General features: G+C 39.2%; 1 protein-coding gene across 2 annotated transcripts in view; it reads left to right on the top strand.

The window, feature by feature from the left end:
• arhgap24 (Rho GTPase activating protein 24) overlaps positions 1-19,931 on the top strand; it is a 61,517-nt gene that overhangs the window by 10,906 nt on the left and 30,680 nt on the right. For both annotated transcript variants that reach the window (XM_069170183.1, XM_069170174.1), the window contains one exon: positions 9,787-9,874. In XM_069170183.1, the coding sequence (XP_069026284.1) occupies positions 9,787-9,874 (88 nt within the window). The remainder of the gene's footprint in view (positions 1-9,786; positions 9,875-19,931) is intronic.

Below are 19,931 nucleotides of genomic sequence, written 5' to 3'. Positions count from 1 at the left end.
TTTCTCCCCACTCAATCACTGGTACTCTGTTCTTTATCATGGAGAATTACTTTTTTGTATTTGCAGAAGACAGTTATTTCTTGCCAGAAGCTCTGTTCTTTGTCTGAAAAAATACACAAAGGACCACATCCTTTTCCAATATCTGTTCCACCCAAACAGTGTCCTCTTTTTCCAGTAGAAACTTGAGCACAATTGAAATCGTTATTCTGCTCATCTACCCACATTTCTTTTTGTCTGGCTGATTTCCCAGCAAACTCAGCTCAGCCAAACCCAAGCCACATCAGCAGCAGAAGTCTGTGGAGGTTGAAGCTCCAGACCTGAAGGTGGGCCACCGGCCAGACACAGGAAGAGGAGCTATTCTCACAGCTATTTCTGGGCTCTTAGTAGTGTATTTAAAATGGAGGGCGGTCCTACTGAGTTTTAGGAGGACCAGCAGATTTACTTTGATTTTTGGAGCCGTAAATATTCTGGTGTAAATTCTGTTCAGTAGATCTTCATAATAGTTTACAGGAAATGACAGGACACAGTTTGTTTCCCTGAAATATCTCTATTTATCTACCCAGAAAAGCTACTTGTTAATGTCCCGACAACTTAATTTACCTGAAGAACAAAATATGTTTTGCAACTTTTCATTCTTGCCCTACTTCTGAAACAAGGCCATTATTATATTTCAGATACCTCAAACTGTTATTTGTTTTCAGCGAATAGGAAATTTGAATAAAGTGGGTCAGGCTCAGATGACTATTATGTTCAACGTCCTTAAATCTCCACCAACTCCAAAGCATAGCAGCGTGGAAGAACGCAAATCAACACTCAAGACAAGATATCGTACCCAGCAGAATACAAGATACCTGGTTTAGAGTTTCAAACATCCCAAAAGGAAGAACATAAGTACCCAAGCCACAAGGACAAAGAGGAGACAAAGCTCGAACAGTGATGATCAAGATCAGGGCAAACGCACAGAGGAGCACACAAAGGCACCAAGATACATCTCTTAACTTCCACTGTGAGCAGCGGAGTGACATCTCCCCGTCCCAAACTGGGAACCACACAACACAGGAGCCATATTTAGACCAGCTATTAATTAATTCTCTCACGTGCTGTGAAGTCTCCATTTGTTACCTGTCACATTAACCTAATTGCTGCCTCCTCAGTGGGAGCAAGAACATCTGCCCGTTTATGTTGCCCATAGAAACACAGACGCCACCACGGTGCCGACTGATTAGACAGGAACCGTGATATACAGCAGGCTATTTAACACATTTCTGGCTTGAAGTAAAGATACTTTTTTTTTATTTTAGGAAAAAAACATTTGAGAGAGCCTGATAAGTGTTTTTGATTGTTGTGCTAAAAATAGAAGGATACATTTTTTTTTTTTTACAAAAACAATAGCAGAAACTTATACTTTCACATGCTTGTAGCTTTTACTATTTTAAGGGCTGCATTTGTGTGATACAGACCTTTTGGTTTATTTTTATTTTTTTGGTTGTTTTTTCATACCAATACTCATTAGTTTCCATTTGTCATGACCACAATCACTTACTAGCTCTAACCAAGTTGTTTTTGTTGCCATGCTGATCCTTAAACCCGCAAAAACACACAGTGGTATTGGCTGTTGGGTTGCAGAGGGTTGTGATGTTGCCGTGTCCACCTTTGTTTGTTTTGTTTTGTTTCATGTCTTACAAACGGTACTCAACTACCCCTCACCTCGAAATAAGAACAGGCTTTCTTATCAAGGAGGAGTTCTGACGTTCATGAAAAATGTTATCTTGACAAAAGCGCGTTATTGTTGTCAGTGCAGGCGATCATGCTGTGTCGTACACAGTTGGGCCAAACCTCTCTGAGCAACGCGTGGAATCTGAAGAATGGGAGTCAGATGGAGGTGAAGGGTCACTGGCAAGCATGGGTAGGGTATAGCACGTGTAGGCTTAGTGTCAACATGCCATCTGCCTGCCCTTACTCGTCCATGGAGATGTATGCACGCACAAGCATGCACGTCCTGACTCACATTCTCAGATACACGGACACACGTGCACTCAGATTTAATCTGGCTTAACCATAAACAAAGACTGTATTCATCCGGTGGGTGAAATGGTTTGATTATTGTAATTTAAACCACTTAGCATTGTATCTGTACACCAGTGAATTAAGGGAGGTACCATAATGAATGAATGAGAGAATTGTGAATGAATACATTAAAATAATTTAATGTATTAAGACATGAAAGATGCATAAAACTTGAATTAGAATATTATGGTTCAAGCCACATCAAGTCTTACAAGTCTGTTAATTACTATTCATAGCATGAGGGGGCCACATCTGAACTCAGGCTAAATGAAAAGTGGCTTTAATCAGAAATTACATGAAATCAATAATGCAACAGTGCACTGAAAGTCCTTTGTTTTCGATGCTTGAGCTGGAAACCGTTTGACCTTGGCATTTAACAGGAGCAAATAAAATGCCACTGCAGCTATGTAATTATTCATTTTGCAAGACTGTCTTCTTTCTGCTGTTTTGATGAAAGCAGTCAGATTTGACATTGACAAACAGACAACACTTAGACTTTTTTTTTACAGCGCCGTCGCAGAAAAATTAAGACTATATATCGGTGTCGAAGTTGCAGGGAGCCACATCTCATCCACACATGATCTGACTGACGTACTTGAACTTCAGAGGAGGGCGTACAATAATGTGAGCACCAAGCAAACATGTATATAACTTGTATACATTATTAAAAGCATCCCAGACTTCATCTTCTGATCACAGACACCAGTACTTGTGTCCGGGGGTCGTCTGATGCCAGATCCTCTCTTATTCCTGACATTATTGCATCGGTTGGAAAGTAATATTGATGCCCAGCATTTTATATAACAAGCTAAAAACACTGGAGCATGAAACGAATTCATCATTAACAGAAGGCAGCTCTGGCTGTCCGCGTATAGACACTATTTCCTTCGACTCCTGTACGCCGACTGCATATCTAATAGGATCTGCATTGATGGATGGAAAAGTCAATTAACTCTCACTGGACTTGCAACAAGTTCCTATTTTCTAAGCAGTTACTCTGTCTGCAATACCTGAGGTGGTAACAAGGTACTACTGTCTGTGAGATGGAGGTAGATGCAGGTGTAAGGGTATTTGTAAAAGAGAGTATACAGCTGGTGCAGGAGCCTGCTTGAGAGTTGAATCACATCAGAAACTGATTTTAGCTGGTATTTCTGAGCTGGAGACTTTTTCTAACTTTACTTTCTATTGGTTTCATAGACAGTCTGAAAATCCCACAGAACAGTGTGTTATGGTCTGTAGTTCTGGCAAATTTAACTTGTACCAGCTATAATCTATGTTTTTAGGATGACTTGCATGTAAAGGGGGCTGCATCATATCTGTGATCCACAAAAAATGATCATCCTTCTCTTTATTTAAGTGTTAGTTTTTCCAGAAATTTTCAGCATCTTTCAGCTTGTTCTTTTTCTTGTCTTTTGGCCAAAACAATGAGCAGGTAGCATGCAGTGAGTTCTGAAATCCCACTGTAGGCTACATTATCTCCACAGCACAAACAAATGACGTTTGCAAGAAGCTGTTGAACATTTAGCTGCTGAAGAGCCAGATGTCTCCTTCAGGAAGTGGTGATAAAATCCACTAATACAGGTTTAACTTAAAGGAAAAGCTCAGATTGTTTTGTCATAAAGCGGCACCAGGTACTTAGCAGTATTTATATAGGTGAATGTTTGTTAGCTGAGGCTACAAGTCATGTAATTTAGAGGACTCTCATCCAGCTGGTGGCTTGCCAGATTATAAAAATATAATAGCAAATGTGGGCAAGCTAACGTAGACATTTAAACATGTAAACCTCACTCACCTTGTGTGAAGGTCGCTGCTCAGTCAGAGATAGAAATGACCTGCCTGACAAAAACATGTGTCAGCAGTATCAGTTTATATCATATAATCCACTCCACTATGTCACCCTGAGGGAGGTCTGAGAATCAGGTATCAGAAATAGACAAAAATACACAGAAAAACACAAAAGATCTCTTCTCTTGTGAATGCTTTAAACATTGTTTTTCTGCTGCTGTAATATATCCACTTCAACTCTGGTCTGATTGCTAATGTCCATTCTGGACTGCTGGGGGACGCTCAACCTCAGCTAATGTCCAACTGTCAGCGCTGTACTGGTGCGTTATTTGCACCACCTTATGAACATGAAAAGCTTTAAATCTCCAGCTTCTTTTATTTGTTGTATTTACTGTACCTTTCTCTTGTCAAGACTACAACAGTTATGCCCCTCGTGTTTTTTTTCTCATCATGCCATCGTAGTTTATACATGTAGTTCAGCATCTTCATTTCTGTTTAGGGAAGTCTGCTTTGAAGGACTGACAGATATAATCAAAACCACACATGGTGGTTGGCATAAAAATAAAACTTCAAGAAGATATTTCACATCTTCAACTTCCAAGAGAAGAAGCAAATGCAACAACAGTAGCCAAACGGTAATCAAATGTGACCCTGCTGTCCTGCAATATTACGTTATAAATTAGTCAATTTAGTGTTTACACTAAATTACCCATTAACTGGGTGATAAACTGTACAAACACTGGTATTATATTACTGTAGCATTTGTATTGATACATAAAATTAGCACTGCAGATCGTGTTTGTTCTGACAGCGCACGATATGGAAAATACCGTTTTATTAAAGCTATAAATCTCAGTACCCTGCAGGTGTAATAAAAGCTGTGCACATATATTCTCCTTGACCAAGACTTTGTCAATGACAGGATCACAAAAATTATTCGCATAAAATAATTCCCAGTTTGTATTCATGCTTCCCAGAGGAAGAACAAGTCTCCTCCCTGTGATAAAACTAAACCTTACAAGCAAAATATCTTACAGAGTTGTTAGCAGATTGTTAAGAAGCCTGAGCATGTTCATGCACATGTATTCATTATTTATATTTCTTGGTACATAGTCTGCAGTCTGCTTTAAAATGTCTCATTTTACTCATCTATTCCTCACACTAAATAGAACAACACTGTGACAGTCAAGTGTTATTATTGGATGGTGGACCACTTCATTCCTGTGGGCGGATTTTGAAACTTGCTACAGTTATGGTATCCAGAGAGGAGTCACAATATTGTGTATTATTTAAAGCATGAATATTGTTAACAGATCACACACATGACCAAAACCTCAACGCAGGAATATTTAGTGAGCAGGAATTTGTCTTCTCTCCGGTCTCAGGTTGGTGCAGCTGTGTTCTAGTTTCAAACCTGTGATATATGCTGCAAAGTTCAGCTGGACTGTCGCTGAAAAGTGTACAGTGTGCCTCCTGCCACCGGGGTCGGGTATTTGTATACGTTGCAAGCCAAATGTCTTCCACAGCTGTGTTCTAGTTTTTAAGGTGTAGATACTGGAACTGAGAGTTCAGCTGAAAAGACAAAAAAAATATTTAATGGAAAGATATCTAAATAAAACTCATCTTGAGTTTTGAGTGTGTTCATACAGTATGTGTGCATAATCTCATGTGTTTATGTCATACTCATTCCTCCACACTGGTACCTGAATCGCAGGTACAGATGTTTTACAGGTGATACTTGAGGCTACTCACCATCAGCATCCAGTTTGTTCTGTATTTTTAAAGCTTACAAGGAGGTAAATCCATAAACAGAGCACTCTGAACTTTAATAAAGTTACAGAAAGACATTACTTATTCAATAAGGTTAAGTAAATACTCTGAGAGACATTCTGCACCGCAGAGGAAAACATTTTTCAGTAACTTATTTTGTGCATTGTCAATTTTGTGACACAAACAGAGGGAAAAGAAGAAGATACATACAGTACTGTGTTTTTACACACAAGAAAACAGGAATATGACTTCTTCATTTCACTCATCTATGAGCAGTGAAGACAAACACAACTGGAGCAGCTGGAGGGTTGGGTGCTTTTCTCAAGGGCACTTCAGCCTTCTCCAGTTCTCCGACTAAACCCAGAATATCTCTTTACAGCATTATTTTTTCCAGATGTCAAGAAGTCTCTGTACCCTTAAAAATTAATCTTTTTTATAAATTTAATTTTTATATTTTACAGTAACTGCTGAGGCATTGAGATTATTTCACAAAAAAAAAAAAAAAAAAGTTAACCAATATATTGTCAAGTATTTCTCAGGCGGCTCTGATGATGTACTGTGCAGTTTCCATAAAGCAGTGCTGGTTTAGGCTGAAGACATTTGTTCTCTGTGGTTGGAGATAAAATGGCTCTGCATCAAGCAGCAGTGACAAGTGTTCCTACAAGAAAGTGATGGAACACTTTTTCAGCTGCTTGCACACAAATCACTGTAAGCTCCTTATTGCTTTTGCCTACTGTTTTTGATATATTCATTTCATTGATTTTACTGATTTATTTACCATATTCAGAACCATTATTTAAGGTAACAACATCAGATATTTGGTTGACTTTTCCAACTGGGACCAGAACTCTTCAGGTTTCTGTTTTTAAATAACATTCACCACACCTACACAATCTTTCTGCCACTGTTTTTAGCAAACAACTCAAATCACCAGTTAAATGGTCCCAGCCTTATTTGGTGATTTTATTTCCCCTGTTGTTAAGTTCAGTTTATTATAGTTTCCTCATTTAGTTTCCAACTTCTCACATTAGCCACTTAGAGTTAATTCAGCAAGCAAATAAGAATTAATAAAGGAGTTCCCCATTTTTTCTGGCTGACTGCAGCATTACTATTTTCATTTAAGGTGGTGCAGTCACAGCTGTGGATTTTAATGTGGCTTCTGAATGTGGCTCAGGAGCAGAACTACCTGTTTAATAACTGGAATAATAATAACTTTTATTGGATTAGTGAACCAAGTGGAGCATTTACAGCAGAACAACCATTAGTAAGTCTTTGCCCCTTCAAAAAACAAGTCTTATAGCTGGTAGTCAAAAATAGACACTAAGAATAGACACTCCGACAAATGTGCTTACACACTGTAGTCGAGACAGGTAAAAATATCTCCAGATCTGCTGCTGAGTTTGAGTTACTGCGTCTGAAAGGTCACTGAGGCTGCAGAACTGCAATTATTGGATAAAAAGACAGCTGGCCAAAGAGCTGAGGTTTAATGAGAACTTAAATTGCCTGTTGCACCAATAACTTGTAGTAAATTGACTTCAGTGTGAGCATTTATCTGTTTGCAATCTGGAAATCAATTTCTCCACCACATGAAATACCTCTGCTTTTTATTATAATGATGACATGCACTTTTTTTTTGCACACATTCACCAAACCATATCATTAACAAACTGAGATTATTTTTTTAATTTAAACCACCAACAAAACAATAAAAAAAAAATTACTGGCGTGGAGCCATTTTTTTCCTGCTAAAGATACAATATGAAGGAGAAATTATTTATCACTCCAGTTATTTAATCATTTTTATTTTTTATCCTTTATTCATTAACAATTAATCACATGCTACTGGGAATAATCACCCATTACTGCAGTTTCCCTTCACTCTCTACTTATTTTATTTTCTGTTTTTTAATATTTGTTTTCTGCTCTAAGAGCCCATTTTACCCCAGCCTAAGGTGGATTGGTTGCTGAGGTATGTGATATGTTAAACCCTGGCTGTCTCAATTCCTGTTTTTGAGACAGCCTGACTGTTAATGGAGTTCCAGTGTCTCCTAGCATACAAAAAACAGCACAGAGATATGTTAACAAGGGTGGAAACTTGATTTCCATCACAAGAGGTCTTTAACACTAAATAGCTTTTCATATAGCTTGCCGATAAAAGCTGGTCCCACAATGTCGTCTCATTATTTTACTGAGAAATCCTTCATCTAAAAGGGACAGATGAAACATCTAAAGCTGAAGGGCAGCGTGAGGACATTTACCCTAAAACTGTCAACAAATCCAAACAAACGTGGCACGTTCACAGACGTTGGGTTTATGACCAAAAAGAATGTCACATGTGGATTTGATTGCTGCAGTGAGTGCAGGCTGGCCAGACAAACTTGTGTATACACCATTAGCTGAACAGAGTAACAGTCAGTATTCTGCTATTTACCTGCAGTCTGAGAAAACACACCAAATTTGATTTCATTTGGAAGCATACTGTTGGACGGAGCCTTAGAAACAGCCTCCTGACAGGCCAGGCTGCTGCTTACAAGCCTGAGCCTCCTGCTGTCGCTTTTCTCAGACAGATTTCTCTGAGCCTCTTGTGTGTGCAGCTTTTTTTTTTTTTTTTTTTCAGAATAAGAGATAATTGGGTTTGTGTCATTATACCGATTCCAAAAAAATGACCTCATCCTACTTAACAACAATGTTAAAATGCAAAAGAACCACCCTAAAGTAGGTCGGGTCTTTTCGTCTTGCTGGGTTGGGCTGCAGGCTGATTTACTCTTTGCTGGGTAAATATTACTCGGCCTGTGGTTGGGTTTGTCTGTAGCAAACAACAGGCCACCAAGGAGGATGTATGGAAAGTGTGTCTTTGGCTTAAAGGGGAGGAGAGGAATATCTGTGGTGTTGTGGTTTTATGGTATGGAGGAACAACACAAGCACTTTTCTTCTTTTTTAACAACATGTACAAAAAGGCGCATGTTCATGAATGTTCTCGCACGCACACAATTCCTTAAAGTCATCTCCTGTTTCCCTGGAATCACCACAATTCTGGAAAGATCTGTCTCCAATGAAAGGAAGGTGCTTTTAATCTGGCGATATTGAAGCTGAACAGATTCTCTTGCTGACAACCACATCAAATAAGTCCTTTCCCTCCCCACTCCTCCACTTCGGAGCATGTCTGTCCCATCTTTATTGCCCCCCTTTAAAGCACTTCATCTGGAGCCTCAGGTAGGGTTTCCACTTCCTGATTGTCACAGTTATGGCTCATTAAAGAGCTCCCTCTCTCTCCCTCTGTCAGCAGGAAGGAAACTGACCCCCTCTCAGATCTTGTTTAATGTGCACGAGTCCTTAATACTGATGCTGTCACCTGTGCACATCTTGTCTGCATTAGCCCAGATAGAGGTCACTCTAATGACTGTCAGATGCTGCACTGTGGCACCGACGTCCGAGTTGTTGATCAACTGAAAAGTCAACTGGTTCTGTTGTAATAAGGACAAATATTTGCAAGCCAAGCAAAGTGAGGTTATCTGTAGCGAATATTAAACTTCATAATCATTACTCAGCACTTCATGGAGCTACTTTTTCATCCTGATAGGAGTAACTTGTTGGTTATTAAACTGCATGAGTGTCTGGTGCAGTCAATTTACAATTGTATTTAAAGTTTTCCTCTGAGATTCAAGTATCAGACCCTTTCTTTAATAGGACTGGTGATCATTTTGATTATCAATCAATCTAACAGTTTATGATCTCTTGTCTTGTCTATAATATGTCATGAAGCTGTGCATAACAAAACTGCAACAGTCTAAAACCCAAAAGTCTTCAGTGTGCGGTGCTACGATAGAAAATTAAAATCCCCAAATAAATTTGCGAAGTCTGATGCAGGTGATGCTGGTGATGTGTCATCGTGGACAGAGAGATGGCGATCCTCTATTAAGATTGACACTTTGTCATATTTAAAACTCGTCTCCATCATCCAGGCGCATCCTTGCTATAATGAGAATTTGTCCAATCTGAACCATAAATACAGTAATTTTTGTTTTTCATTTTGATCCTTTACACATAAATATCCAATGCTTGACATTTACCAACAAAACAAAAGATGGTAAACAAGGAAGCTGGAAAATATTCACTGTGATTGATTGTGTTTCTTCTGATCAGTCTGTTCTTTATTCTCCACAGGGTGTTATTTTCTTACCTGGAAACAAAGTTACAGAACATCCAACCAGCGGCGATGAAGGGGGAAAATTTCTTTTCGAGGTTGTTGCAGGTAGGACAAGATTAAAGCGATTCATTTACTTCGGTGTTTACTGCAGAGAGAATGATGATAGTCGTGTTGTCTGGGCTGCAGAGGGAATAAATACACGGGGTAGAAAATAACTTTGAGTCAAGTGGGACAACATTTCTAACTTGTTTCTGATTTTGTTTGCCTGCTGTTTTTTTTTGTGATTGATTTTTATAGAGATCTTTAGTTCTCCTGTTTTTAAATAGCATTATGGACTTCACAGTACTATATACAGTATGTGCTGTATATGATGATGGGTTTACATTTTCTCACATACTAGACAGCATTTCTTTTTTTAAATATATGTATTTATGTAGCATGTTTTAGTCCCACAATTGCAGGGTGTGGTGAATAATAAAGGCCATGAGACAGGTTTGAATGGACATCTTTAAAAAACACAGATTATATATATTAGGCTGTTGACGTTCTGTGTGCTCAGGAGGGTTTACGAAACTGAGACTGACAAGGGAAAATATCACAATAAAAAAGTCAGGGAATTTTTAAGATTGGACAAAAGGAAGCCATATTGGAGTCTCACATTGTTTATCTCCGGTTTAAACTGTGTTTATTACACCATAATGATAATAATAATAATAAACTCATACAATAAATGCAGCTCGATGTGCTTTACAGCAAGAAAATTACATGCAGTGTTTCACATAAAAACAGATATAAAGCAACATAAAAACATGAACATTCTTCCCTCTCAATATAGAAAAAGAAACAAAACGAGAAATGCTGATGTTTGCTGTTTTGACGACAACCTTTACATTTGTCTTGAAGCTGTCAGACGCTAACTCAAACCACTGACCACAGTCAAACTCCCACACATAAACCCAGACACAAGACTGCACGGAAACATGCTGAAGTTCAACACAAAGGAGAAGCAGGGTATATTCCCAGGCAGAGTAATGTAGAGAATGTGAGCGTATAGAGCAGAAATTAAAAACGCACACAAGGGAAACAGACGCAGCTGTTAAAAGATATGGTAGCAGAGTTCATCAGCAGCACCAGTTGATCTGTCCCAAGCCCTGTAGAAAACACCGGATGTGCACAGCAACCACTCGTACTTTATTTGTGTCAATCTTTTCCCCGGTGTGTATTCAGTTGAGTTTCTCTCAGCGGAGACCAATATATAAATATCGAGACATCTTCTCACATGATTTGTGACTTGTTTGTGGACACATACAAATACGGGGCCGAGGAGAGGAGATAGTGGCACAAACTCATTCAGTTTAAAGGTCAATTAAAGACTGCCAAGAATGAGCTGAAATTAAACATGTTATTTATCTGGCCATGAAATGGCAGATAAACAGTGCTGGTATGTCACAGGCAAGCGGCAACCAACGGTGACGTCAGCCATTGGTTTGTGAACGGCCGTAATGAGGCCTCCAGTTCGGATATTTACCGTCACCATCTTGCTATTTCTGAGCCAGAAGTGACCACATCTGGACGAGCTGGGGGGGAGCGAGTGGTGGATCTGACTCGATCTGATTGGAAACCTGAAGATACTACGTCCCGCCCACCGATAGCTGTAACCTGACTGCACCACAGGCCTGTCAATCAAACAGACATGCCCCCCAAAACACGGCTTTTTAAAGCTTATTTTCTCATTATTTTTCAGAAAACTAATCCGCAGGAGTGACTTTAGCTCGCAAAACTGAAATAACTTGTGCATTGACTATTTTATGAGAGAAGTTGAATGAGAATCTATGGTGCCGGAGGCTTTTGGGAGCCAACCTCTGGTGGCACTCGGTGGTATTGCAGCTTAAGGCACTTCCGCATCGTTTTTCACCTCATTTTTTTAGACCCGGAGACTACATCCACTTTTCTATACAGTCTGTGGTCACAGGTTGTGTTGAAAGACTCCTGATGGTGTTCGTGTCCTTTGTCTGGCTGCTAATGGCATTGCTGGTTATCCAACAGTTTCCACATCAGCAGAGGATTAACGAGTTCCCTGCAGGGATCATTTCAGTTGCTAGTATCAACCTTTGACTAAAAGTTGTCTGGAAGTGACAGTTTTGTTTAGGCTTGTGTGTCTTTGATGGAAAACATCTTGATGTATCAGTGTAGTGGGAGGTAAACAAAAGGTTTTCTCAACACAAATCAACAGGGAGCCTCTAAAAGCCTCAGATATTTGGTGTTTTGATGCTATTTTTGATGTTCCTTACTTTCACAGAAGCAGCCGGTGTGAGCTTTGAGACCCGTTGAGACATAATGATGTGTGCCTGTAAATACACAAGATGTGCCCTGTATCGATTGAAAGTCCAAATAATTATATTTTGATGTTGCTGTTTGGCTGCATGTTGAAGTCTGATTGAGTAAAGATCTATGCCACTAAATGAACAAAAGGGAAGCTTCAAAAACAAATCTTTGTATTTTCACTTCCCCTTTTTAATTCCTTAAAGTTTAGCTGAAAAAAAAAAACAGATTTTTAAAATAACTGAACCGTTATGGGTACAGAGCTGAGGTTGATTTGAGAGAAATGATACTGTGTGTGGCACATAATTATGCACCCATCATTATTTAGAGGAATACATGACCACAGCATAATATTTAAAGTTTGAAAGGATCTGTGACATGTAGACAGATGTGTGCCACTGACAACTAGCCGTGTTCCCGTTTTATCTTTATTTTGTAGTAAGACTTTAAATGCCTCACTGACTCTTTGTGCTCTGTTTCAGCCTCCGTTTCAGTCCACCTTTTCCAGGGGTTGGCACACTTAAATATCACATCATTTTTTTGCAAGTGAAGTAGCATTAGTTTTGCAAGACGAGGCATGTAAACAGTGGTTGTGTGGTTTAATCAAGCAGTTCTTCCTCTGGAAAAAAATATGTGGTGTACTGACAGATTTTAAGTTTCTGCTGATTTATGAAACTCAGTGCTTTCCGTTGTTCACCACTACAAACAGGTTTCATCTGTTCACTTTACTGCTGCCCGTGCTAGTGAATCTATTATCCCTACCTGCAATCACAGTCACAACATATTTGCCACAATGATATTTTTGACAATGACATGATTTTTATAAGGTTTCTAAAGAGGCTGTCTCAGATTGAGTGTAATAGAATAAGAAAGGGTAAAGTTATGGCTTATGGATTCAACTTTTTTTTTTAAATGCAATTTGTAAGACAAAGATTTTAGTATTTACCTTTAAAAAAGTTAAAGGTTACAAGGAAAAGATCACCACTCTGATTTTAATTCAACCTCTATAACTGTTTCCAGGCTAAGCTAAATTAACCATCATATTTAACAGATACGAGAGCGGTATCAATCTTCTCACCTGACTATCAGCAATAAATAAGCATATTTCTCATAAGTATTCCTTTAAAAATGAAGTATTATTTTGTTGTTTTAATATACACATGATTTCTCTGGTTTACACCCAGGCTTTTCCTCCACCTCGCTGACCTCAGTGTCTGTTGCAAGCTTGCCTCTTCAGATTATCAAAGCCCAGGCTTGGCAAGGTCTCAGATACCGTAAAATTACTCACGCAGACCGAAACCTGCGGATTAAGATGTGCTTGCCCTTATGTTCACAACAAGAGCCCTTCAGTTCAGACTCAACAGACTTGAGTTGAGAGTTTTAGCATTCTTTAAGCACCACTAATAAACTGTTTTCTCCATCGTGCATCATCCACTACGCCCTCCTACTAATGGCAAACAAGAACATAGCTTGTTTTGAGGTGGCCAATAAAGAGGTCTTAGAGAAGCCGAGAGAGCAAATGAAAGGAAAACACAACACATTTATTCCACTGGTCTAAATGTGGCCCTGCAGTTCGAACACAACACATGGACAGTCTCTGGCAGACAGACAGACGGGAAGTGATGGGGGGAGGTGGGCTGCCAGGGAAATGGGGTGGAAGTCAAGAGTTGTACAGAGATGTCCGTTGTCTTGTAAGGGTGGTGATGAGGTTTAAACACGAGCCGTGCATCCAGTGACTGCCAGGGGCTTGAATCACACTGTGGTGGCATCTGACTCTGCTCTCACAGGAACATCCAGCGCTTTATTTTTAGCTTTTCTGGAAAGTTTTACTCAGTTATTCTGTGCCTTGGAGAAAAATAAATCTGAAAAAAGTTGCAAAATAGTTCTTAAAACACCTGCGCTGAGCTCTCTGATGTTTTTTCTGTTCTTCCCTCTTGTTCTCAGCTCTCTTTGTCTCTCCACATCTGGTTGATGTGCGTTAAAGCTGCCGAGGGGAGGTAGAGAGGGGCGCTTATGAGGCATATATTCACCACACTGCGAACAATATTTAGACTAGAATCACAGTTGTGTCTTTATTTTCAACTGTATGACTGAGAAATAGGTACAAACACACTGGGGTTTTTTGTTTTGCTCGTACATACCCAGACCTGAAGCACCAGCCACACTCTCTTCCATTACACCAACACGTTACGACATGTACAACTGGCCTGAGCTAAAGTTAAGAGGAATAACAACACAAATACGTAAACACAGCTGTAATAATTCCGGTTCTTGGCATTCAAATTTTTTTAAGATAATCAAGCTGGATGTTTTTAAATTATATTCGTTTATTACTTCCTGCTAGAATAAAAACGAGATATATCTCAGTCATTCTGCTGCTCAGGATGTTCATGCAGTTTTATCTGATGTTGTTGAATCCTCCCAACAATGTCAGGTATCACCAGGTATGCAGCTACGAACAATACAGCATACCAATAGAAAGCTCTGAATTTAGACAAAATGACACAGTCTCTTCATTTATTTCACCTGTCTAAGCTTAATAAATAGCTGGTGATAAATGTCACACCCCGTTGTCCAACTGTGATTAATGATCCCATTCCTTTAAAGCAAGAATCAACACAGGAAACACTCCCCGCTGCGTTTTTGATGGAGAAACAGCGTGCATGTCTTTCCCCAGGCTCCAATAAACACAAGGATTTGGCTCCAGTATGAGTTCAGTATGGCACTCTCTCTCTCTCTCTCTCTCTCTCTCTCTCTCTCTCTTTGCCTCAGGCTCAGTCCTTTTTTCTCTGTCTCAGTTTCTCTTGGTTAGTGTAGCTGGTCAGACCTCTGCTGTTGAAGTTTGGGAATATTTACCTGCTCGTCCCCAGAGGACACCATCCCTTCATTCATGGGAGAACCGTTGGGGTCACGTTGCTTTGGACGGCCTCAAGCTTAAATACTGTTTACAGCTTAAAGTGTGGAAAGTCTACATTATACAGCAGAAGAGCTAAAGAGTTTCCTCTTGCACCAGTTTCGCAGACTATCTTTGGCTCCATCTAATTACCAGAAATAGAGTAATGTCTAGGCAGTTCCTCAAATTAAGTGTGAGCTGACAGTGCAGCCGTGAAGTTAAGATGTAGAAAATCTTAGAGCCAATTTTTAAATAAAGCTTATAGTGCCCTCATGTGGTGCAGTGGATCATTACAATGCTGGGTAAAAATTAAAATGACAATTTACTGTAGACCTTCTTTTGCATTTTACAAATAAGAAAACAATGATAAGTAAAAAACAATAAGCTTATTTTTCAACTCCGTTTTCATAATTTGTCTCAAAAAGAAGCAATGTGCTAATATTGTATGATTCAGTCGGTGAGTTCTGCAAGAGTTAGTGCTGAAAGTTGATGTGATGTCTTTTTCAAGTAAAAATTAGTTTGCGTTTCTTTTTTTTTTTTTCACACCAGATAAAGCAACAAAATTGCAGACAGTTTTAAAATAGTTTTGGTGACGTGTGAAAATTTTTACATGAAATTATTGAATCTTTTTGATCAATTCAAAATGGAAAACAGTTTAAAAAGAACACTACATTTTGTTTTTCACTAAGTAACATTTGTTAACATTCATTTGGTAATGACTAAGTATGTAACTTTGTAGAGAAAAATCTCGGTCGGGGACCTTGATTAAGATTACTTTTTCAAATTATGCTTCATACATTTGGATTATTACAGTTCTTTACAGCCCCGTTGGTACATCGGTACAAATACAACCAATGATAGCATATGATATATTTCAAATATGTGCCTTGTATTATTTCAGATTTTGGTTTTATGCCCGTGGGTATAATAATTACACGTCTGTTCTGTGGCTGTTTTACATGTAGGTCTGAAGGGTAGCTGTAGGTGCTTTCTGCGATGATTTATGAGTATCATATCAGGTGCCTGTCTTCCTCACACAATGTGTCTTATGTGATTGAGGCATGAAAGAGTCTCAGACAGCCGAGGAGGACATTTCATATTATTCTGGTTAATGAGAAAGTCAAATACAGAGCCTGTGTGTGCAATGAGTGTGGAATGTGCTTTATCAGATTAGCATCCTAATCCCTAAACCTATATGTCAGTCTTCTTATTAAAAAACATTAAATAGTAACGACTGAATGTCAGGCCACAGCTACAGATTACTATTGGAGGCTGAAGACAGACATGTAATTTCAAGACTGCTGTACTGTTCATTATGAAGAAGCCTGAGGTCATGTATAAGCCGGCATGTGGACCATAAGCACCTGAAGTTGATGATTGAATGATGGATGGGAAAATATTTTAAAAACTAACCAGTTGGGGGGGGGGGCTTTAATAACCCAAACAATTATTCAACTTGTTCACTGATGGTAAGAAATGTGACTGGCTGAGAATATTACCCAGCATGCAGCAGTGTTTATGGTGAAGGAAGCCCCAGTAGAGTAATTGAGAAAGCATATTAATCTGTTGTGCTGACATTTCAGTGTCAGGATATACAATTGTCATGGGTAACTTCTGGTGCTGGCAAAGGCTGTACATGTGACGTTGTGGCCTTCGACTCGAGTATAAATAAAAGTGTGCTGGTGCTGCTTTACCTAAATCACGTAATCTAACTGTAATTATTTTTAGATAGATAGATAGGTAGATAGATAGTTACTTTATTAATCCCACAAGGGGAAATTTAGGAAGACCTAATCAATTTATTATCATTTAATGTTCATACATTCAATCGTAGCTTTACTGTGGCCTATTCTCATATTATAATGGTGTTTATGGAGTGTCTAAAATTCCTTGTACTATTTCAATCCCATAATGTGTCCACAGCTTCTGTCTGCAGGTCTATTTCAAGGCATGAGGCAAAGAGAAGGGACTGGTTTGCACACACAAAAAATATGTTTTTAAAACCTTTGTTTTTCTATTTGTTGTACATATATTTATGTATTTGCAATGCAAAGGAATAACAGGTACAAACATTAAACTTCTTCAGTGTGCAGGCCAGGATGATTTTAACATGTAGGTTATGATGAAGGCAAGTAATGACAGGGTTATTGGAAGTGCAAAAACACATGAAGGTATTATTACAAGATATAAACAAAACAAAACAGTTCCATATGAAATATCAATAGGGTTTTAAAAATAATAAAATAAAATAGAAGATAAAATAAGCAACAATTAGAGAGTAAACACAAATACAAGTAGTATGCAAGATGAGTATTGTTTGTCAAAAAGGATTATAATTCTGATAAAAGTAATAATCCACTTAAAACAAGCGTAACACAAAAACATATTAATTCCCAGCCGGCCCAGCTACTGATCAACTTCGCAGCTGAGTGAGACCGCTCTACCCTGCGACAATAAATTAAATAACTTCTGGAAAATAAAATCACCTCTCCTCCCAGCACCACACGTCCCACACCCACTTCACTGTCACGGTTAGAATACATATTAATCCACACACAATGTTTGATCGGATTAATCTGACACACGGGACATAAACAAGCAGCTCTCTGTGTTTGAAACTCTGTGTTCTGATATACTGATTTAATTATGAGCTGGATGTTTAGTGCCTACACAGCCTCTAATGCACCATAAATCCACAAGGAATATGAGTAACAGTTTCAGGGAAGGGAAAGAGTGAAATTGATTTTATGGATATTACTGAGGTAAAATGATGAACCCTGAAGAACAAAGATTTGCATATAAAAGTCCTCATTTGTACGCCTCCCCCTGGTCTCATCGGAGCCGGTGGGATGTTTTCAGTGTCCTTTTTCTCTCAAGAGTTCACTTTATGATGTGACATTTTCAAAAAGGTCAGAAACTGAACTTCTCTCTCCTTCCTCTTCCTCTCTGTATATTTATATATGTGTGGGACGTGTTTGTGTGCGTGTGTGTGGACATGTTTACATGTTTATGTTTTCCCAGCGTGCATGTGAAGTCAGTAACCTGCTGTTTGTGACACGGCGACATATGGCCTCCTGGAGGAGTGGGTGGCCCGGCAATCTGCTGCTGTTGACATTTCTCAAATGGGGCTTCTGAGAGTCGCAATTCTTGTTGTTGTTCTCTTGATATCTTGAATTTATGACCCCTTGCGCTCACCATTACAAAGGGGGAGAAGGTGATTACAGTGGATATTGATGTTCTGGCAGCACAAGGGGAGATACTTAATGCTGAATTTAATATCACCAGAAAGGTCTTTCGATTGTTATTATTGTAAAAAGTGACATAATCTTTCACTTTACAGGCGGTTCCTTTACTAACGAGTTAGCGCATCGTATCAGCCCCTTTTATGCTCCTTAATGTTCTAAATCCACAATTCAATAACTGAAGAGTTTCCTCTTCTAATGTAACATCCACCATCAAAAGCAGTGTTTTTCAAACCCACGCTTTGCCTCATTAGAGACATGCTCACCAGGGAGGATCTCAGCGAAGGATGTTTGTGTTTGACAAAGTGTTTGGAGCTCAGTGTTGAGACAGAGACGCAGTTCAAATGAAGCATCTAAAGTCTGATGTGAGAGTTTCTAAAAAAATACACTAAATTCTAAATAAAATAATTCCTAAATAAACTCTGTGTCTCGATAAAGACATTTAAAGGGATGATTATTTAGGTAAAGCAATGCCAGTCTGTCAGTTGCTCCCTTGACAATGACACAAAAGTCAATTTTGGCAAACAACAGCGGTGGTCAATAGAAAAAAATACTTACACATTTGACCCGCATTATTCGAACCCGAACAAGCTGAATCCCAAAAACGCTGTCTATCACCATCCTTCCTGCTCAAACACCTTTTTATGGAAGTGGCTAATTGGAGTTCAAAAGCTTGTTGGTAATAGTAACTCAAAGTCCTGCTGCCAGTGAAGACGAGTGCTGTCAGTTTAAAATAGGAGGCTCTCTGGACCCGTTGGGTTACCCTTACCCTTAAAGTTATCTGCAGGCCAGCAAGGCTGCTGTTTTCTGGTTGCCGTAGCAGAAGTTTGGGATGGATGCAAATATTGGCAGCAGTAGCAAAAGATTTAGAGATTTTCCTGTTTGAATTCCTTGAGAAATATTCATTGTCCCAGAAAGCAAAGGCAGAATATTTCTTTGTGTCTTTAAAGAGAAAAGACTGAGATTGACTGTGAAAACAGTTTGAAGTGGAGTTTGAAGAGACGAGTGTCTGAAAACATCCTTGGCAGAGGTTGCTGAGATTGTCAGAAAACTCATTAATGTCAAAGCTGTGTGTGTGAATGAAGCCTTTCCGGATAGTGTTGGAGTGTCATGATGGAAAAGACTTTTTCAGCGTCAGATACAATTTAGATTCACCTCCATTGTATTGGCAGAAGGTGGAAGCAAAGCATTTTGGGGTCTGAAGGTTGTGTTCAAACAGATTACGACTCCCTCCCCCCTGAAAGCCTGTGACAAGGTGCCGGCGAGGAAACTCTGGCTTACTGTCAAATGGATTTAAGAGTAGAAATTATTGCTGGTATTCCAAGCAGCAGTACCATCTTTTTACTCTCTTTCCGGCAGTGGAAAGGGTTGGAGCTTACTAATCCTTTGCAGATCAGGAAAAGGTCAATGACCAGCTTTACCCACAAGATCTCACCCAAGGTGCTGCGGGAGTTTGTGCTGTCAGAACTGCAGCCACAAGCTGTGTAGTCATCACATACTAATGCAGGTGTTCACATGCTTATCGTGATCAGATTTGTTAAAGGGAGCTTTGGTCTGTATGACAAAGTTGTCTCCCATGAGTGGGAGCGGGTGAGGAATGCACCTGCCAAAAAACATGAATAGCTAGTCTTGCAGCAGTCTCACAGAAGGTGTTTTTCTTTGGTGTCTCAGTGGACTGTAAAAAGCACGAATCTGCACTCATTTG

Source organism: Embiotoca jacksoni, unplaced genomic scaffold (genome assembly GCF_022577435.1).
Source record: "Embiotoca jacksoni isolate LCO1_2020_lvr unplaced genomic scaffold, fEmbJac1.0.p SCAF_10, whole genome shotgun sequence".
NCBI classification, from domain to species: Eukaryota; Metazoa; Chordata; class Actinopteri; family Embiotocidae; genus Embiotoca; species Embiotoca jacksoni.
Note: the sequence above shows the minus strand (reverse complement) of the source record. Positions and strands in the feature narration are given on the sequence as shown.